The 22,533-nt window shown below is 39.6% G+C and overlaps 1 protein-coding gene across 1 annotated transcript in view; it reads left to right on the forward strand.

Annotated features, from left to right (window-relative positions):
- Positions 1-2,742: 2,742 nt before the first annotated feature.
- LOC106937317 (metabotropic glutamate receptor 8-like) overlaps positions 2,743-22,533 on the forward strand; it is a 58,766-nt gene continuing 38,975 nt past the window's right edge. Inside the window, exons 1-3 of the mRNA XM_015018749.1 lie at positions 2,743-2,900; positions 3,443-3,597; positions 5,393-5,530. Coding sequence (XP_014874235.1) covers positions 2,845-2,900; positions 3,443-3,597; positions 5,393-5,530 — 349 coding nt within the window. The 5' untranslated portion in view covers positions 2,743-2,844. The remainder of the gene's footprint in view (positions 2,901-3,442; positions 3,598-5,392; positions 5,531-22,533) is intronic.

The raw sequence follows: 22,533 nt of genomic DNA on the forward strand, positions 1-22,533 counted from the left end.
ATTTAGCATGTGCTTTAAAAATGTTTCTAGCTTAGAAATAAGAAGCAGGAATGATTAAGTCTGTTAACATAGGTTAGAAGCTGTGGATATTTTTTTTTTCTTAGTATTTGTAGAACTGGTGCATTTTTCAAAAAGTAATTTGTGAAGTCAGGAAAACAGGGCGACCTCAACCAGCCGCAGCTTTCTTTTTACCTTAAGCCGACCCCTTCACGGAGGCTGCTGGTGACCCGACGGGCAGCTCATTCCCTTCGTGTCAAGTGAACATCGAATTTTTATTCAGCCCTTTAAATATAAGCGCATCGCGAATGGGGATTTTTCAGCAAAGCTGACTTATCCTGCAAACCAATAACGGCTTTATTTGAAGTAAATGAAGAGGAATTTTGAATAAGCTCACATTAGTTTGCCCAGCGTGTGATGTTATGCCATCAACTGATAATAAATGATTCAATTTGTGCACAATCAGCCACAGCATGAGCCTTCATTTATTGAGAAGACAACTACTGCTTTGGGTTAAAACTAAAAATCGATTCAGCCAGTGTCTCTAATTGATTGCTCTAAATATGACTGACTGAGATTTAATCCAATGACAGCATGCTGGCTGACAAATAGTGTATTTACTGCTCGCGTTATTGGAATATCTCATGCCTTTGGCCATCGTTCTTCATATGGGAAAGAGTTAGGTTTGGGAGGGGGGGAAAAATATTCCGATTACACTGTGTACACAAACTTAACATTTTAAACCAATGCTGTGCTAAAAAATATATCATGGAAAATTAAATGCATGCATCTTTTTTTGATTGGTAACAGCTTTTCACCACCCACAAGCAACCTTAAAAAAAATGACTGATTCTTGTTCTCCATATTTTTAATTTTGTTCCAATCCTGTGATGCTTAGCATCTTTTATGAGTAGCTGACATTCAGATTTAAGAAGCTGCTCTCTGGCAAAGTTGACCTGAAACTTGTGTGTGTGTGTGTGTGTGTGTGTGTGTGTGTGTGTGTGTGTGTGTGTGTGGGTTTGTTCGAACAAACTCACTTCAGATGGCTGCTGGGGTTGATAACACAAAATAATTATTTGATCACTTATATTCAGATGTTTTTCATGCAAAGCTGCCATTGTTAAAAATGGTTATAAATAAATGTTGAAATATGATGCAACCTATTTTATAACAAGTTTTATTTGTGGAGGAATATTTTTTTAGAGACTCAAAGATTTATAGTTAAACAACAACCAATATAATCTCAATAAAGATCAAATATAATAGTATTTTTTTGCGATTTTCTAAAAGTGAATTCTGAAATCATTGTTGGATTCAAAATGACTTTCAGTGCATTACTCTGTAAACGTTGCCTTAATAATGTATCATGTCACACAAACACTCATTGCAAGAATTTGAAAAATAGACTTGAAGAACCATGAAACCAGTAGCTAGTGGGTCCGAATTCTCATAATTTCTGGGAAAAACACAATAGTAACGGCAAAAGCAATTTTTACTTAAAAGCATGGCTTCATCAAATGAGGATACTTGTTGACTCAGACTAAGTCATGCCAAGACACGATTTAAGGTTTAAGGTGTTTTTTAAGGGGGAAAAATGTCAAAACCGCCTTTAGACGTTCAAATCCCTGTTCTGCCTGAGTGAAACGCTCCATCGAGACGATCTACTTAGAAAATACAGAGATGCTTTTTCATTCCGAGTTGAGCCTCATGTTGGGTTGGGCGTTTGGTGTTTATGGGAGGGGTTGGATGATGGGGCGTCTGTGCAGCTTTTGTCACTTTTGTAATTAGCCTTGAGAGGCTTTTAATTTGAGGCTAATGAGAATTTGTTTTAGCAGTCATGCACTCTGGTGTGTGTGCCTGCCTGGGTATCAATGTGACTGTATGTTGATTAAGGATTGCGATATAGTGAAAGCGACAGACTGTACAGATGTTCGATAAATGGGCTGGAACAGGCAGGGAGATATCAGTCACCCTCGCTTTCTGCACTCGCACAGGGAGGCAAGACGACAAAATAAAAGGAACATGAAGACAAATGCATTTTGTCTTCTGTGGAAAACAATTCCTTCTCCTTTCTTTGATTGGAGCTAACAGTGTAATTCAGCAAAGCCAATTACAAGGTTTGAAGCTTTAACATATAAAGTCTGGATTAGTGTTGGACTGGTGTGTGTGTGTGTGTGTGTGTGTGTGTGTGTGTGTGTGTGTGTGTGTGTGTGTGTGTGTGTGTGTGTGTGTTCGCATGGAGGCGTGCGTCTGAAACCGAGGCAAAAAAGGACAGGGAAAATTAACAAACTAGCAAAGTAATGCTGCACATTGTGAATAAAATAATTACACTGAGCAAAATGCAAATGAGCTGATCATCAGTTTGGCATTGGCAGAGATTTTTCCAGATGTGTTTGCTCCAAGGAGGACAGGAATCACGATGCGGACTCATGTATGTTTCACCTTTATTGACGACTGATTCCTGTCCCCCCCCATGCAAACAGAGGCTTACATTTATTTGTTTTAAGCTGATTTTTGTGAGTCTCCGCTCCTTTTCCTTCTGTCAGTACTGCGATACCTTCATTGCTTTTTCTGCTTTCTGCACCTCCTGCCATTCTAACCATCCACTGTTGAGACGTCGACACTGAGGGCTTTCAACCAAGTTTAGAACTAACAAACTGCATGATGCGTCCAGACAGGATTGACCGACAAGTGTGGAACGAAGAGCAGAATCTGGTGATTGTAAAGTGAAAAGTGGATTTTGTGTTGTTGTTTTTTTTTTACCTAGGTGGTGTGTGTATTGCCCAGTCTTTAAAGATCCCAAGGGAGCCAAGAGTGGGGGAGTTTGATAAGATCATCAGGCGACTAATGGAGACCTCCAATGCCAGGGCCATCATCATGTTTGCCAATGAAGACGACATACGGTTTGTACTTCGCAATTTTATCTATGCACCTTTTTACAAAGCCGTTAATTACAGGGTCTTGGAAAAATATCCGTTCCACATTTTAACATTAAGTGCAGATTGTCTGTGAAGGTGCCATAGGTTTGTTGGAGAACATTAGTGAACAAGCTGCATCATGAAGACCAAGGAACACACTAGGCAGGTTTCTGAGAGATTCTTTTCAAAATTCCCCAAGTTTTGAACTTTTGTTTTGCTTTTCACAAATCTGGTTTTGTTTTTGTTTTTTGTTTTTTGGAAAAGTGGCCAAAATGAAATGTCTCAAGCCATACAAGATAAACACTTCTAATTTACAGACACACGACAACTGTTGTATCAGTCAAAATAGAAGGAACAAGGACTTTCACATGACTGCGATTGGGTTAGATTGACGTATTTAACCTCGCCATGTCACATTTATTAAGTAGGGAGACGATTGTCTTCCTCCTTTTACACCGCATAACACTATCAGCAGCGTTAGGACTGCAGTACAAGCCATAATTTTAATTGTCATCTTCTTTTAATAGGCGAGTTCTTGATGCTGCTAAAAGAAGCAACCAGACTGGTCACTTCTTGTGGGTTGGATCAGACAGCTGGGGGTCCAAGAGCTCTCCAGTGACTGGCCAAGAGATGGTTGCCGAGGGAGCCATCACCATCCTACCCAAACGAGTGTCTGTGGATGGTAAGAGTTTAATTTGAACGTGTCACGTTCTGAAAAATCATAAAAGGTGGATCGGTGCAACGTCATACATCTGGCCTCAACTGCTTCTCGTCGAAAGTCCCTGGAGGGTGAAATTGTAACAAAAGCCTTAGAAGAGATTTGGTAACTTAAATAATCAAAGACTTTTCTTAAATATGTTGGCCTTTAATATATTAAAGAATAGAGGATGAAATAGTTTGGCACAAACATTTAAAAAATATTTAATAAAAATGCAAATAAATAGCAATATAACCAAAAATCCAGCTATGGATGCTGTGCAAAGCTGTAACTTTTTGCAACATGAAGTTAAAATGCCTGTAAGACAGCAGATTTAATCCCACTTTTTCTTCATGTGTTTGCTATGAATATCATCTAATGTTCTTTCCAACCCTTAAAAATTTGAATATGCAAGTTTTAAAAGATGAAGTAACATATTTAAAGGTTACTTCATCTATCATCTGGCCTTGAAATTATGAAAATGGTTGGTGTGGCTTTCTTCAAGTGTAAAACAAGGGGCTTTGCTTTGACCCAAGCATTTCATTAAGCAATAGCAGCAGCAGATAAAATATTGGGTTGTAACTTGTGTGAGAAGCCTATAGGAAGAAAGTGTGATTGTATTAATCATTGATGTTCGCTTTTTTAAAAGCTCAGGTGTCACTTTCCAAGAAGTCAAAAAGCAACTCAACATTTATAAGGTGCATTGGAAACAAGACAACAGAAAATGTAAAAAAAAGATTTTTGTCGTTTTTATTGAAACGATTCATTAGATTTACAATTCTTCTTAACTGATTGGATTCAATCTTTAGACAAAGTTCTCCTTTACTGAATGTTGTCTCCTAGTTCTCACAAAACAATGTAAGAAAAATGCAAATTAAACAGCATTCATCAAAAAAAACCAAAAAAAACCCCCCAAAAAACGAACTCTGTCTCAAAGAATAAACCCCCCATTTTGGCAAGGAAATTTTTTTAGCGGGTGAGGATTTTTTTTTTTTTTTTCCCCCCTTCGTGGTTTTTGACAGAAGAAGGGATGCTTATGTTACCGTTTTTGAGCACATCTGCCATCACAGTAGGAGGCGGGTGATCCCACATGACATGTGCTTCCCGTCGAGTTGCACATGGAGCGAACCCACTGTTCTCCCAGCAGTCTGCCTATCTGTAAAGCTGAACAGGTACGCGCCGAATCCACATCTGTGACAGCAGATGAGATCAATCAAGGCAGCGCTTGTCAGCTTGTACGCCGAGTCACACATGGCACAGGGTGTCTCAGTCAACTTGATTGTTTCTCAGTGAGCTTTGGATGTTGTGACATGTACTGTTGCAGTTTAACCTCAGCATGTTGTGTTGGAGGATCGACTTAAATTGCCTTATTCGTTTCAGCCTCCGTGTGAACAGCGTCCTGTTTTTTTTTTTTTCTTAAAGTGATCTGGTCATCCTATCCTACCATATGCCATCTGCTTTTTTCCATTCATTTGTGTTTGGAAAGCTTTTACTATTTCCCATCTTCTGTTTTATTAAATTGAAGGAAGGAGATCACCAAAATCGCATTATAAATCACATAGTGGCTATTAATTTTATTTTTTTCCCCCCCATGTCTAAATGTGTTTTACTGCTGAGAATAATTTTAACATTTCTGGTAAGCTCGGTACAAGTTCTGAGCCCCATCAGATGCTGATTTATTAAAGCCCCACCCCTTTTCGTCAGTGATGGCGATTCAGTCTCCGCTCTTCGAATCCTGTTTGTGCTGCTTTAACTTTTGGCCTCTCTGTCTTCTGTGCAGCATTTGACCGGTATTTCCGCAGCCGATCTCTGTCCAACAACAGAAGAAACGTTTGGTTTGCCGAGTTCTGGGAGGAAAACTTCGACTGCAGGCTCGGGATGCACGGCAAACGGACCAGCGCGCAGAAAAAATGCACAGGTAAGACTTGTTTTTGCTATTATGTGATTTTATTTTAGAGGAGATTCACCAAGATAGTATCAGGAAAAAAAAATCTGGTTCATAGCAATTCACACTTTATGAAAACAGGTTAACATCTTCCAATACTGAAAGGATTTCCCTGAATGAGTCCCTTTCTATTGTACATTGTACATCGGCTCATGAGAGCCTGAACAAAACGCAACATCTACGGAATGCAAATAACCAAATGTATCAAGAAAAGGAAATACCTTGTTGAAATGAATGCTTGAAATGACAGCAACATAATATTTCTTGTACCTGTGTGTTTACACAGTACATGTTTCCTTGTCTGTGTTGGAATCTCCTGCTGTTATGCGTTTGCGCTGTTTGTGTGAAACAAGTTTGAGCCTTTAAGCTTTATTGTCAGTTCACCAAACGAAAGAAGTGAGCCAGGAGCGGATGAGGCGTCACACTGGGACACGACCAGTTGGTGTGATCTCTGCACTTTTGTCTCCGGCTGATTGGGCCTGCATGTTCTTAAGTGTGACACACTGCGTACTCCCTGACTGATGCCTGCCATTAATTCACATAATTAGGTTTGTAAGGTCCGCAACTCCCATTGACCGCCTATTGCTTCCCCCGTGGCATCTGTGCGCGTCGGCTTGTACGTGTCCAGGGTCCTTTAATCATGTGCTAGAGTTCATTAATTCCAAGTACTCCGACTTTCATGATGGGAACACAAACCGCTCAGCGGCCACCTCACCACCGTTCTGATGATGGGATCCTGTTGAAAAAGGAATGATGTTGTTTTTCTGAAACAGACGAGCGATGTGAACGATGTTTTCCTCTAAACAATGGAAAAGGTGTTTGTAATGACATAACAAAACATAAATGTCAAATGAGGATTAGAAAAGTGGAGAAACTAATGCATTTTGACAAAATTAAGGGAAATCACACCATGTATAAAACTTTTTACACAAGACGTGTGAGAGTCCTATAAGCTTGAAATTGCAATGCTATATCATATCTAGTGCATGTTGTGGTGCCTCTGAAACAGTTACAACTTTGTCCCTCGCCTGCATCTTAAAACAAGTTCAGCAGCCTATCTATGGAGTTTGGTTACACACTGAAAGAGGATTCAACTTTAAAAAGAAACAAGAACGTCTTGGTGAGTGAGTGAAGCTGAAAGCAAATTGCACTCAAAGTATCAAAAGTAAAAGTTTGTAACCTTTGAGGATGTTTAATGGAATAATACACCATCTTTAGTGTTTGCATAATAATGTGTTAATAGTTTTGCACATTGCGAATTACAAATGACGGGTTCTGCAAGGAAGGTGTCTGAAAGTGGGACAGCTGAACAAGAGTCACTATTAGATATGTCCCAATTTAGGGGGTTGGTCCCAGATACAGTCCGAGTCGTTTTTTGACGTGTCCTGTTCTGACATTTATGGCATATCACATGGAAAAGCGCAGGGAGACTTGTGTGAGGGGGTCTTTTACTCCTAAAACAATGGATTTTGAGACACTGCCCTCTGTTGCATTATCAGTTTTATTACATGAACTAGACTGTGTGGTTGCACAGTGGAAAAGAGAAAGGAAATAGACACTGAACAACACTTTGTGAGGAAGAAAAGGGTAACGGTGTGTGCATGTATGAATATGTTACCTGGTAAAGTGGGAAGAAGGGTAAGCCCTTGATGGATCAATGAGGGTCACAGCTACCCCTGGCACACCTGTTGAACAGCATAAACCTGACAGAGGTGGGAACCCGAGGCAAAGGAGCAGCGGGCGCACAGGAAAAGACACAAGGCTCTACAAAGGCATCTAGCAGCAAGACTCCCCCTGCATGGAGCAGTGAGAACCAACCACCCAGTAGGCAGCCACAGAGCTCACTGCAGAAATCCGGGATCAGATGAAGTGAGGGCCCCGTGCAGTCCAACACGGCAAGACAGCCCAGGGGAATTAGAAAATCCTCAGGACCCACAATCAGCTCAACACCACCCTGTGGGGAAGGTGGGCCATCATCCAATAACCCAGCAACAGCAAGGGCAGAGCTCTCAGTCGAACAAACCTACACACAACCCCAACAGAGCCCCCAACGTCATTCCCAAAACACCGGCCCCTTGCCAAAATAGTACAGACACAGAACCAGGGCCACCATGGGGAGTCCTGCCTGCTGACAGAGGAGTCGCTCCTCTATCCCCCCACCACAGGCCAGCCTCAGGTGGGGAGCCATCGTCTCCGCTGGGAACAGACCGCGGCAGCTCAACCAGTCATGTGTGGAGACGGTCCTTCATAGGACTGTCTCACATGCGACACTTGTGCATGTCAAGAAGCAGACCAGCGTACAGATAGGTCTTCAAACACTTGTCTACTAAAAGTCATAAACAGGAGGGCACCATTTGTTAGTGTGCACTGTGCAATACAATATCACAACACAAACATAAAAGTAAGATAAAACTTTTTCCAAAGATGCTTCTGACATGACGCATAAAGCAACAATATTCTCAAAAGTCTCATCTTAATCCTGTTGAGAATGATTTTATGAAAAGTTAGCTGAAATGATAAACTGCCACAATCTGTTTTTTTTTTGTTTTTTTTTAATCAGCTTATTGATAATTCAGCTCAAATCATATTTAAATGTGATTCTAGTCAACTGTGTGCAGACAAAACTTTAAAAAACAATGTTCTCTAAAAATCTTTGTCCTTTACTTTGGACGTCATAAAATTCAGTTAACATTGTTTCATTTTAAGGATGGAGCAAAGAGCTCCATCCTTAAAATGGAGCTCTTAAAATGCTTTAATGCCACCACGTGGCATTAAACACCAAGAATATGCAGAAGCCAATAGTTTTTCTTTTGGATAAAAAAAAAAAAGTGTACATAACGGGGAAATTTTGAAAGCCATGTATAAAAATTGGGTTGTTTTTTGTGACCATCAGTGCAAAATGAGCTCCTACAGCTTACTGGAGCTTTGGCCGTGAAACAAATTACCAGTGGACCAACAACAGATATCAGGAGCCGTGTTAGTCAGTGTCTTAAATACCAGTTCTTTAAAAATACTGAGATATGGACCCCGAGTTGATGCCAAGTAGCAGGTCTATTTAAAATCTTCTAGAATTGAAAGAACAAGGATCCCCCACTGAACCAGTTCAAAGGAGCCGAGTGGAAGCACAGGTTGTTCTGGCTTTTATTTCTTTGGTAGCTTCTCCAAGTGACTCCAATCTGAGAAATACATTTTAACGATCCGAGTGCGCCACCACGCCTTTCGGCTTTCATCGCTTCACTTTCTCTGTCAGCGAAAAACATGCACACATGCAACAATAATAATAATAATAATAAAATTAAAAAGGAAATCCCGGGCTCTCAGACTTCGAGACACCGCTGATGAGCTCATCAGCTCGGTCCACTCAGACCCTCGAGCCAAAAACGCAGCGATACTGAAAGAAAGCGGTCTGGTAAAATAAAAAAATATATATATAAAAAGATGCCAGAGGGGGAAGCTGACTATGGCAGACAGCAGATCACAGATAAGCCCACATACTCAGACACACTTGTATCCCCAGTGGCTGCAGATAAAAATCCTGGACGAGGGCACAAGCTGCAGTATGTGTTGATTACCTCTACCACTATGCTTATTTTATGTTTTTTCGTAGTCTCAGGTGTCTGTATTCTCTTGGCAAGTTCTTTTAAACTTTTTTTTTTTTTATGCATGTACGTACAATGATTTCTGGACAGACCACACTAGTGTTTGTTAGTAGACCAGCTCCTAATTGGAGCAAAGAGACAGAAGAGCAGAACATGTCTAAATACAACTGGAGTGTTTTTAGGCAAATCTCCGCGGGTTGCGTGCGTCGATTGAATCCACGTCCTCACGCATTTGCCAATATCGTGCCCGCCCTTTTGTTTCTAAAGTTCAACGATCACGGTTTGCACAATGAACTCGCTCCTCTTTCTTTTCCAACCCTCCCCCAGTACGCTGACTTAAATTGATCTTTTTAAAAAAAAAAAATAAATAACCACAGGTCCTTGGCTCAGCCTGCTCTCACTTGGACGGTTATGCATACAGAGGGGGAGAGAAAACTAGAGTTAAACACATTAACATGCTCGCTTAGTGCATGCATTTTTTATTTTTTTTCTCCACCGGTGGATTCAGTGCACCAGAGAGCAACAACATTCAGGGTGACAGGAGATGCAAGCCTCCGGTAAACACAGAAACGAAACAAAGTGTTCTGTGAAGAGGAAACAAGGTTGGTACGATGCAGGCAGTTGTCTCTTTGTCTGTGTGGGTTGCGACATGTCGCTCTCTGGGGAATGAGTGACATCTATATTTTGTATCTCTCAATTTTGTATTTTTTTACTTCTTTGTTCTGCATATGCTAATCTTCTTCTCTGGCATCGAGATAAGTCGGCCTTCAGAATTCTTGGTAAACTCTGAGAACATCAAAAAAAAAAAAAGTGATGTGCTTGATTTCACTCTATTAGAGATTCGATTGAGTGGTAGTCAACCAAAAAAAAAAAAAAAATCTGTTTTCTTGGAGTTTATTTAATTCAGTGCATTATTTTGACAAAACAAATATGAGATCTTGAGCTTAAGCTTACATCTAGCAGTGATGATGGTTAACTCTTCAGGTCTGCTGTTTATGGAGCTTTCTGAAAAGCCATTTGCAAAGCAATTTGTAATGATGTATATTTCATGAAGCTGTGTATGGTAGTTTGCAGTAGCTGGCCTCTATTATTATGAAAGAGGCAGGTTTTGCATGCTGGGGTTGATGGGTCCAATAACATTTGCAGATGTAGTAAAAAAAAAAAAAAAAGTGTCATATGCAATTCTTACAGAATGACAAGGAAAACAATTTAAAATGTGGCCAAGTCTATATTTTTCTGATTGGGAACAAGTCTTGCCATTCCCCTCCAACCCCAGACGTCAAGTTATTTTTGTCTGGATATTTTCTCTTTCCATCCATTCTCTGTAAACCAGATAGAGATGGAATTTCTAAAATAGCCAAACCAGCCAGTCTTGTGCCCTTAAATCCTGTTTTTTCTTTCTTCTTTTTTTTTTTTTTTACTTTTCTGGCACTGTTTATCAAACTCATTGGTAAAAAGTCCAGGTAAAATATTGCACTTTTTAACAGTCTTGTTAGTCCTTTAAGTAATTTCCGCTCAATTTCCGTTCTTTTCTGTACCTGGGCATGCAGTCTCCGGGCGTTCTGCATTTTTGTCAGTGGCCTTCCATGTGACATGCAGACATATTTTGTGAATGTCCACTGATTGGCCAGTAGGTGTCAGCATATGGAGTGATTAAGTAGCTTAGATGCATGAACACGACTGCCCACTGATTACTATGCATAGTAAAATGTTTAAGATAATTTCTGGTGTGAGACTAGGGACTCAGGGATGTTCAAGATTTTGTATTCACTTTACTTTTTAAAAGTTATTTATTATGAGAGTATTATTTTTTTAAGCTACCAGCAGAAGTTAATGGTGTAGCTTTACTCTCTCATTGGCAAACAGGGAGTCTTGGGGAAATGCTTGTCTGCAGACATCCACACACACTCACTGGGAGTTTTATATTTCCCCAGTTTACCATCAATAATTAATACTTTGGAGAGGGTTATTAATGGTGAATTTATCTTCTAAAAGCCACTAAGCGATAGTTTGATGTTCTTGCCTTTTGAGCACATTCCGCGCATTTCTTACTCAGCGAAAAACGGCACCTCTAAGGTTTCTCTCTGGATGTTTTCGTAGGCAACAAGAGGCCAGTTTGCAGAGAGACGCACGTTGCCACAGTTTTGTGCAGTGAAAAAGTAACAGTTGAGGAGCTGAAGTGTCATTTACCTGCAGAGAAATGATCCTTTTTTCCATTTTGTTGTGGAGGACGTGGTTATCTAACCACTTTCCGTGATGCCCTCTGCGGTGGTTGATTTATGGGAGGCAGTCGTGCAGTACAGAGCGTGACTGTGACATCCAGCGATATTCCTCTTTAGATGCAGTAGGGATGTGAAACTACTTGTTGCCGTTACAGGCAATTCTGTGGAGTTTGAGGCGTCTATCTGGAAACACAGACATAAACACATAGCAGAATGTAGTTATTTTAGGATATATATATATATATATATATATATATATATATATATATATATATTATATCCATACTTGGATTAAGTCGGAAACAGGAATCACACTCCTAAAAAAAGTTGCAAATCCAGCCGTTTTAAATGTATTTTGCAACAAAATCGGTGATGCACTATTAGATACCTCTAAGAATTGTTTTAACATTAATGTATATAAGGAAGTAACTGAGGTTTTTCTGTCATTTTTATTTTGTATTATGCAAGTTTGTGTCTCACAAATGTAGATGTATCTACATCTACATCTAATAATGTAGATTTAGATAATGATGTAGATTGAGATTTTGACTGTTTAGTTTTCCGCGTTAATTTCGTGGCTCTTTACATCTGAGACGATTTTGGTTTTACCTTCTTCAGGATTAACTCCTACCTCAGCACGTCAAACTGTGCCGTATATCAGTCTTTTGAAAGACAAATATGTTAAACTTTTTGCTAAAGCTTTTAGATTTCATCTGGTTGATTTGCACATTTCAAGGGAAACGTAGAAAAATGACAACTGGCTTCACGTTTTTGGCCAGCAGTAGAGATTTCTGCTCTGGGATCGCCTCCACTAAGCTGTTGGAGCCTAATTGGCATATTTGCAGTCATAGGAAAGAGCAAAGAATGCTCTGTAGATCCTGCTTAAGTCCTATTTAAATCTCCTCTCAGTAATCAGTACAGGCTCCCCTAAAGATTTGACAAGTTCTGTGGCAATTAAAGCAAACAATGCTAAAGAGTACGATAAAACTTGAGGAAGGAAGATGGCCACTCCACTCCTGGACTTGCCTTCCCTGCCAGGAATCGTGGAGATGAAAACGGATACATTTATTCCCGTTCTTTAAGAGGTTAAAAAAAAAAAAAAGATTAATGAGTGACGTGTAAAATATGTTTTAATAAGTTTTTATGCATATATTCTGTTTCAGAACTCACGTAGGAGAGGTGTTGGAATATATTAGCACATTCTCCATGCACATAGGCAAATGCATATATTTTATTGCAATAGGGAACAATTCTGGTGCCTTGATGTGGCATAAGGCGTCTCCCGCAGTCCAATCAGCTCCTGAGGTTTTCTACCAACCATCCTTTCATGATTTATGTCTTCATTTCTTGTTCCTATTTTCATTTACATTCCCCCCATTCGTCCCTAGTTTTTCTTTTTTTCTTTTTTTTTGTACCTGAATCCAATTTTCATCCCGTCCTCTCCCACTTACCTTTGACATCTGCTTTTTGTCTGTACCGTCTCTCCTCATTCCATCTCCCTCCCCTGATTGGGTTTAAGCTGTACAGGAATGTGTTTGCTCAAGAGCGGTGGGATAAAAGACATGCTAACGTTAAAAAAAAAAGAAAAAAGTCCACCAGCAGAAAGAGGAATGGACTGATAAAACTAGATGAGAAAAGTTCAATACGCCGCCGTATAATTCGAGAGCAAATCTAAATTGTGTCAAGGCCGTGATTTAGCAGAATGTGAATAATGACTGCTGAATTATTTATATTTGCTGAGTATACTATCAGGATTAATATATATCAGTAATAATTTAGCAATGTAATATATTCTATATTAGCCACATATGTCAATGCCCTCATATTATTCATGAAAAGTGGTGTTATGCTGAAAATCGATCTTTATGAAGCAGGAAAGTTTCTGGCTGCCATCTGGGAGCAAGCTGGATCGCTACGGCAACCCCGAAGTGAAAAACACAACAGGATTTCAGAAAACGCGTCAACAATAGCAAACTCGTGATGTTTTAGCAGAACGTGCGAGCAAAAATTGTGACGCCTTTTCCTGGATTGGTAAACTCCAGCGTTCAAACCAGATTAGACGCAACAATTTGACATTTCATTTAAAAGTTAATTTTAATAATAAAGTTCAAGGGAAGAAAATGTGTATGTAATGTAGATTTGTTGCACTGGCACAATGTAAAACAAGTGTCACTAGTCCATTTTAATAAGCAACCTCTGAAGTTTGAAATATTTCCATGGTCACAGGTGTGTGGAATCCAGCTGATTACCTCCACAGTTATCAGTACATATGTATATATATATGTAGTTGACGATTTTAAACTCTGAAATAAAATGAAAACCAGTTTGATTTGGCGGATCCTCATTAATTAAAGCCTCGTCTTAATGGGCCACCTAGTGGTGAAAATAAAAACTGTAACTGATTATTAATGTAACACTTTCCATCAAAATTTAGGATTTGGCTTTCTCAGCTTTGTATTTAATGCATTGCCTCAAGGTGAATAATTCAGACACCATATTAAGAATAAATTCGACTCGGGCTAAATACTTGCACCAATCACAGGCCTGAGATCCATTTAATTACAATTGCACAAACTCCAGCTCTCGCAATTCACCCAGACTTGAGTGGTGCAACATTGTTGCCCCTGGCAGCTTCAATGCTTTCTTGTCAAATTAAGTTCAGCCTCTGTCTTATATTCATTTCCCATTCTCCTCTATCGATTGTTTGTTTCCGTCTTGGCAGATTTGCCTTAGAACTAGCTCTGAGCCAAAGGAGGAATGGGAATAAAATAATGTGAGGGCTTGTATGAGGTGATGGCAGAATTTAAAATGAAAAAACAAAAAAGAAAAAAACACAGCAAAAGAAAACTTTAGCAAATGCAGGAAGACTAACGTTTCAACTAAATGCAAATAATAAAACCCAATTGAATTTGAGCGTTTCGAGATCTTACCCCAAATGTTTCAGATCGTCAAATAGATTTGATCTTTCTGCGAGGTTTTATTTACATCCAAGTGACATAGCAGGCAAAGAAAAAACAACAATGAAAGAGGAGAAAAGTCTCCACTTATTTTTGGACGAAGGCTGAATATAGATCCCAAATTGAGGTTTAATTAAGGAGCTTGTTTAAATCATTAGGCTGTCATCTTTGGGACCATAAATCATTACGTGTGAAATGCGTTTGAGGCGCTGGTCCATGAAGCCATCAATCAAAGCACTTAGCCATTGAGCAGCCTTACATTAGTCCTACCTCACTGCCTTATTGCATTGGTTTGTTTTTGTCTTAAATACAGCAGCGGCTTTGCTTACGAGTTAGTAAGGCATGCCATTTGTTTCTTTTTCATTGGTTTTGCTGGCATCAAGCTGATAGTGGGACCTTCTGTTAAATGAGCCAGAAGGAATGAGCCAAGTTCTGCAGGTGTGCAAGTGTTGCTTATATGCATCAGTGGAGCCAGATTAAATACGCAGGCTTTGGAAAGGAAAGAGATTGGGATTTTGATTAACTTTCTATAAAACAGCACTTTTAATCTTGATGGTTCCAATAAGTCATTCTTATTCATGCGCAGGGCTGCATTTGGAGACGACACATTTAGGGTTGGCTAACGTATATTTCAAGAAGCGTTAGCACTAAAGCTTCCACACAAAAAAAAAAGTGAACGCGAAATCAAGAATTAATAAGTCGACCTAAAACACCGAAAGGAAATGAAAAGTTTGGCGGAAAAAAGTTTGACACATTACAACAAAAGCATTCAGTTTTTATAATAAAATTATACTGCAGGATTACATGAGAGGTGGATATTTTTAAAGGCAAAGATGCTAAAAAAATAACAGGAGAATTGTGAAATAAAAAGTAACAAAGAGATAAAACTGAAACCAAGTATTCTCTTTTTATTATTCAAGGTAGAATAAGAAATGCAGATGTCTGATGAAATCAGAAAAGAACGGCGTGAAACTCCCCGTGAGTGACAAATGTTATGATTAACTGATTTGTTAGATGGTTTTTCCATGTGGCAAACATTTTGGCAGATATTGACTGTAGAGAGTTTGTCAGGTAGTCTTAAAGGGGTTGTTTGCTGGTGAACATTGCCTTTAACATTAAGGAATAACGGTCACTGTTCGCTATGAACCAGCATAAGGTTCTCACCATCAAATAACCTTCAGTAAAAAAAAAAAAAAAAAGTAAGTAAAAGAAGGTAAAATGTGTCCACCAGATCATCACATTACAGATTACAGGTTTAGCAGAAAAATAAGTTACGACTGCGGGATACTTTCTATGTCTTTGTGTAGAATCCCAAAACACAAATTTTTTTCTCATCCTTATACAAATTTGCAGTGACTTTGTAATTAATACAGCACTTGAGTGTGTGCTTGAGTGGTTTGGGGGTCTAGATAAAGTACAAGCCATTTACCGTTTAATACGCTTCCCTTTTATTTACTTGCTTGTCGCAACTTTGTAGCTTGACGATCAGTCCTTTTTCTTGGCAGTACAGAAGCCCATCTTCTTCTACGTACTTGGTACTCGTAGTTCTACGAAGAGAAACGCGCCGCGTGTTTCCACTTCTTCGTCTGAAGGAACCCAACTTATTTATGAATTGACAGAGTTGCAGAAAGTTCAGAGCCACTGGTTGATCTCATAAAGTCTAACTCGCCCTTGAACAGCATTGAACAAAAACAACTTTTACCAGCAGGTTCAACTCTACTGGGAACCGCCTCCGTTAACGCAGATTCAAAACGGGTGTCAACGACTTTGACCGGTGTTTATGCAGCTACAGCAGATTTTGCCAGCAGCACGTCCACGGTGCTGATATTTCTGCTTACCGCGGCGCCTACTCCAGTAAAACGAACTCATTATCATGTTTGAGACGTTTTGAGCTTTTAGACATGGTGCATTATGCTCCTGGAAGTACCTATTAGAAGATTGTAGCGCTGTGAATAAAGAAGGAACGAACGTGATCAGCAACAATAATACTCGGCCGGGGTGTGGGATTTAAATGATGCTAAGAAAACATCCTCCACATCTTAACACACCCACCTTCTTGGATAATTGATGCCAAAATTGTGATGAAATCTTTTCTGTTTTTTTTTTTAATGTCGCTTGCCAAAATTTGACCCAGCTGTTTGAATGTTGCAGCGGATAGCAAGTCTTTGGGGACCGAGGAAAGATAATGTCCAATTTTGTTGAGCCCATTTCCATTCATGCAGCTACTTCTCTCTTTATTTTTTTTTTTTTTTTTTTTTTCAGCCTTGAGAGATGATTCTGCATGATCCTCCCGGCAGACTGACAGGTTCCTGACATACTAAAAGCTTCCAGTGTGATCTAGATCTGCTTTCCTTCCCGTCCCAATGCTTTGTTTGAATTCCAGCAAGTTTTCAAGGTCACTTCTTTAACCTTAGATTTCTTGTATTTTTTACGTGGACAGTAGATGTTGTTGTTTTTGTTTTAATGAAACAAGTCCAGCAGTGTCAGTTTTATCCAACAAGTCAACATCATGTTACTGCAATAAAAAATTCCCCCTCCTCCCCTCTTTTTTTCTTTTCCACTTTTATCTCCAGTCATTTTGATGCTATCAGAGAGAGTTGTGGACTTTGCACCTCTGCACCAGCGATGAAGTGCTGATTTAAAAAGATTCAAGTGAATTGTCGTGCATTTTGAGAGCCTCCTTTGAAGAGCTTCTTCAAAATGCGGTGTAAAAATTTTTTTTTTTGAAGGGTTGAAGATTTTGAAAATAATGCGAAAATATCCATTTCAAGTCCCCTGCTTTCACGCTACTACTGTATATATTTACTGTAGTTGTCAAGACGGATGGACAGTTACCTCAATTTTGAAGGAAATTTTCTTCTAGAAATAATGTTTTGTAGCAAAGTTTCTTTCTTTCTGCGGCTCTTCTCCCGAATCCGTAATGGGTTTGTACAAATCTCAAAAACGAATCGCCTCGCGCCGGGCCTCCCTTTCCGTTGCGACGAGAACAAATAATCGACCACGACGTGTCTAAAATGTCTCGCAGGCAGATATGGAGATGATTGCCTCCTCGCTCAGCTTCTGGTTCGCACAACTTTTATGAGACATGAAAGCTACTTTTCATCTCTACTTCTGCCTCTTGGAGTTCTCTGACGGATTGTTTTTTTTCTTCTTCTTCTTCTTTTTTTATTTAGAGCAAATCCTCTCTTACTCAGCAAGCAACCAGCCAAGCTGCCTGTGGTCTCTGATGTCATTAACAGAAAGCTGAAAGGCTGAATTTCATTTAGCAGCTGCTGGCTGGTAAAAAAAAAAAAAAAAAAAAAAAAAAAAAGAGGGTAAAAAATATAAAGCAGAGAGCGTATAAATATTTGGTACATCTGTGCTTTTATCTTTACATTCATTTAGCTCTACGTCTTGATGAGGTTTCTCTTTTTTTTTTTCTTGCTTTACTTTGCACCTGCACACAACGAGTGCGCTTTGGCAAAAACGAATGTGTGTAATCGGTGCTCCCGCCAGGTGCTGACAACGTGCTGACAGATTGAACAAAAGCCGGATCGTAGCGAACTCCTCACACTCACCAAACACGAGCAGCCTTTGCTCCAGTTTCTGCACCTGACGCAACCCGGAGAAACGCAGACGGTAGTGTTTCCCCCCAGCTAGCGCAGTGCGCCGGAGTAACAGTCGTTTAGCTGTCTGGAAGTGGGGATTGCGTTTTCTTGCGATACGCTGATTAATGGTGCATCATGTCATTTCACATCTCATAAGAACTGCAGAGAGAGAGAGAAATTCTCATTATTGCACGGCAGTTTGATCTATGGCTCGAAGTACAGTACTTTGTTCTGATGCTCGTCTGAGTGGGAATGTGCACGTAATCCGAACAGAAACGAGAGAAGAGCGTATGTCAGGAAAAACAAGGAGATGCCTCCAGCTTTAAAGAGAGGGTGGTGCATACAATGAGGTCACAAATCTGATTAGGAACAAACAGTGGATTCATCAACCTGTAGCAGACACTCCTTTTACAGTTTACAGCTGACGACTCCAAGTACCTTCTGCTGAACTGGTTCCAGCTGTTGACATGAAGTCCACAGTTTTTATTTAATGATTGTGTAACCGCAACGAGTTTGTCGTGTTCTCGTGTATTTATTAGGGATGATCTAAAAAAATATATATATTAGCACTTGATGCTAATTTGGGTTTGAGATGGACCACTTGCCTATACCAGCTCTCATACTTCGATTGACTTTTCAAGTAATTACTCCTTTTTATCAAAACTACTTTAAAACACATTCCATAGTAATATCCTGTGTGCTAATCAATATCCTGCCCCTTTATTTGTGGTGTATTAGCTTAATTAGATGGGTAATTGTGGCAGAACATTAGACAAAGAGAACTGTAGTCTTTGGTTTAATACAGACAATTAATTTCATCCTGATCCAGACTGCAAAACTGACTAATGGTACAAGCATCGTAGGTGCTTTGCGTGGACCAGAGTGGCATCGTTGCACCGCATGACAATTGGGTAATTTTAGTCGTTTCAGCTTCTTGAATACGTGAAACACCCGTCTGGTTTGCCGAGAGCTGTGCAGTAGATGCTACACGTACCAAAAATTGCTGATGCGACCATACAGCTGCAAATGTTTTTACGTGAACGCCGATTTGCGATGAAGAACGACGAGAAGAGGAAAAACAAATCGAGCACACTCTTCTAGTAACCCAGAAGAATTTCCTGGATGTGGCCAGTTCTTTTTTTTTTTTTTTTAACTGCCCAATAGGATGACATATATATATCTGTCAAGCTGTCAGAGAGAAGCCCTGTCATTACTTAAACTGATGAGAAGGTAGACATGAGTAGCAGCTTAGCTGATTTCCTCGGGGCAGGAAAGGAGTCAGGAGAGTTTACTGCTTCCTATCCATTTCATGCTTAGCAAGGAAGAAATTTGACAGTGGTTTGGCCTGTTGGAAACGTCAGGATGTTCTACACTGAATGGAATAGTGTGAGGACATTAAGGTTTAAAGTCGAGGCAACAAAATGTGTCATAGATACGAAAAACTACAACATTTAAAAAGGAAAAAAAAGGTTCTGGATTAGTTCTCAACCTAATTCTTGTAGGGAAGTGCTTTCAGTATTACTCTGAACCAATTCATAGCCATCCTGAGCAGTTCTCACCTGTGTTCTTTAATTTTTGAGAGATTTTATGTTACTGTTCCTCACTATAAATTCCAGTTGTCTTCTTATTCTGCTGTTGCTTTGGTCTAACATGATCTTTTATTTCTTTGACCCTTTGGTAAAGTATGCAAATCAGGAAATCTACCCAACAAAGAGCTAAACTTTACTTCAGGTTGATCTGAATCAATCAATTGGATATGTGAACTGAAGAAGACTGAATGCTTACATTAAATAGACTTGCTTTGATTTATTTCTGTTTTGTTCTTTTTCTTGAATTGCAAAATTGTTGCATTGATAATTGAAACATTTAGAAATGGCTTTGCCTTCCTTTTTAGCAGCACACAATCAGGCATTTCGACAAGGATGTTTGCCCTTTCGATTGCAATTTGGCCTTCATTTTATTTTTAACCATGAAGCCCAGTGGATCAACTTAGACAATGCCCATCATATCCACTGCCTGAAAGCAACAGGTTTCAGTCGGCGTTGTCCATTTGAAAGTGCTTGACAGGCTGAAAGAGTTTGGCAAGACTGACTTCTAGAGTGCAAACAAGCATGTGGAACATGGAGCTACTGAGGAAAAATTGTTTTCTCTGCCCTGCTGTGCAGAATCAAATGCAGAACACAGAAGAAGAAGGGGAGGGAGAAAAAAAAACAACAAAAAGGACAAAAGCTCTGTCAAAGATGTTACACCTGACAAAGAGCTGTGGTTTGTCCTGCATGCTCCTACGCACACATTACAATACATTTCATTCCTGACACATGCAGCCTTGCCTGCCAGGGACGCTTAGGACTAACTTCTTTTCGGTGCTCCCTCACATCGGCGCCGTCGCGAACAAATCCAAACCTGGGCATGAATACCAAACGCCAGACGGCTGCCGTCTATAAAAATGGATTGGATTTCATCTTCAGGACCTCATTAATTCCTTATAGGCGCTCATATTGATTTCAAGGTGCCTCCGGTCCTGTTAATTCGGCTCAACTCACACATGGGTCTGGGTTCAGTGTGTGTCGCCCGTAGGTGGTCGCGACTTGCTTGTAATATGGGGGAGGGGGGTTTGAACATGAGCAAGATGAACACAGTGAAAGAATGAATGTGAGGAAGATGACCATGAAAATTAAAACATTAGATCACAACAAAGAACGTCAGTATCTGCAGTCTTCATTTTCATTAAAAAAAATGTAATTCAGTTCCTCTATTTTTTATTGATATGCCAGCAAATCAAAGCTCTTTACAAACAGATCTTGTTCATATCCAGAGAAATATTATCAAATCAATCCAAAAAAAATCTGTGTTAATCAATCCAAAGTGATTAACAAGTAGTTAGTTCTTCAAATGCTCCGCTCTAACGATGACGACTTGTTTTGTTTTAGGGGAAAAGTAGAAAATGAAGTCACCTGGAGTTCTACTGCACGTCTCCAAGGCATGCTTGGAGTCTTAACTAATTGGTTTCATCGACCTTAGTCATAAACCTTTACTTAAAAATGGATCGCTAAAACATAAATGTCAACGTTTGATGCGCTGTACAGTTTGAACTAAATCGTCTCTGCAGTACCTTGACGGGTTACGGCGACGGAGACAAAATAATGAAATAAAAGAGAAACTATAACACTGCAGGTTACTTTCTAATCACAGTACGCAGACAAACACGTACGCAGGCTTAATCACTGACGCATAAAAAAAGTCACACGATTAATGATTACATATTTGAGAAGTTTTAGACTTTTTTTCCCCCCCAAGTTGGACATGAAAACTCAGAGCTGCAGCTTCTCACATCATCAGGCAGTGTGTTCACAAATCAATGATTGCAGCCTCTGATCATGTTTAATCTAGGTCATCAAGTTTAGAAGGCAATTCTACCAAATACCGTGGAAACGTATGTAAACTTGTGAACTGACTGATTTCATGCGAGATGGTAAGACAAAAAAGGTTGCCGTTTTTTTTTTCAGTGACGCATGATAAAGATTCGTCATTGACATTTAAACAGTAAAATCTCTGAGACCAATACGATTTAAATCTGCCAGGTGCTGCTGGTCCCTTTCTAAAGAAAAATTGTAGTGACTTGTATCAAATGCAGCACTGGGATCTAATAGGATGAGCATAAAACTTTGTCTGAAGGCTTCAGAATATCAAGGCTGAGCTTAATCAGGCACCAGTGCCGTTTCTGTGCTATGATGAGCTCTGAAACTTTACAAAAGTACTTTTTGCAGTGCAAATGCTCATCTTAGACGCAAAAGATTAGCTCATAATAAAAATAGAGAGTCTTTTTTTGTACAAAGGTATAATTACCGCAACCATAAAAGTAGTAAACGAGTGTTTCACCCTGTTACCGATTTTCATTTCAACGCATCAAAGAGGGTTTTATTTTCACTCTGCTTTTTCCTCGTTCACTTATTATGCTAATAAGCACATAAATCCCTCTCAATAAATCACAACTTGGAAGGTTATTTTAAATTTGCTTGTGTGCGTGCGCGCACGAGCGTGACCGGGCATATGTGAAATTCGAGTGTGCGCACCGGCATAAAGGCCAAATCCAAATATGCAAATGTTCATTAGAGGCGAATAAACCCAAAGATTAGTCCTCACTAATTAATTCGGCTGCTGCAAGAAGATAGGCTTATGCAGTGTCATAGAGTGAACGCATGCTTGTGGCAAGCAGCTGTGCAACTCGACGCCGGAGTAAAGAGCGTTTTAGTCTCCTCCAGACATCTCCTGACCATTCCCTCGTACACCGAAATGCCATTACCAGTCGTTCAGATGATGTTAAAAAAGAACATGTTGTTCTTTCTCCTGTAGCTCTGCTACGAGGGTGAGAATGGACTGAGAGGAGTTATTTGTCATCATCAGTCTGAGTGCCCTGCTGCCTCTCTCTTGGTCAAGCTATTTCAAACATTTTTATCTCCCTTTCCATCTTTACTTTGTCAAAGTTGTTTTTTTTTTTGTTTGTTTCCCCCCCTAACCTATCCTTTTTTATTTTTGTTTTTATTCTTCAGTTTTACTTTTAGTATCTTCTTGTGGCAGCTTCTACAGTGAATGTTGTCCCACTCATCACAA

This window comes from Poecilia latipinna, unplaced genomic scaffold (assembly GCF_001443285.1).
Source record: "Poecilia latipinna isolate Pla-1442-1.1 unplaced genomic scaffold, P_latipinna-1.0 Scaffold2317, whole genome shotgun sequence".
Lineage (NCBI taxonomy): Eukaryota > Metazoa > Chordata > Actinopteri > Cyprinodontiformes > Poeciliidae > Poecilia > Poecilia latipinna.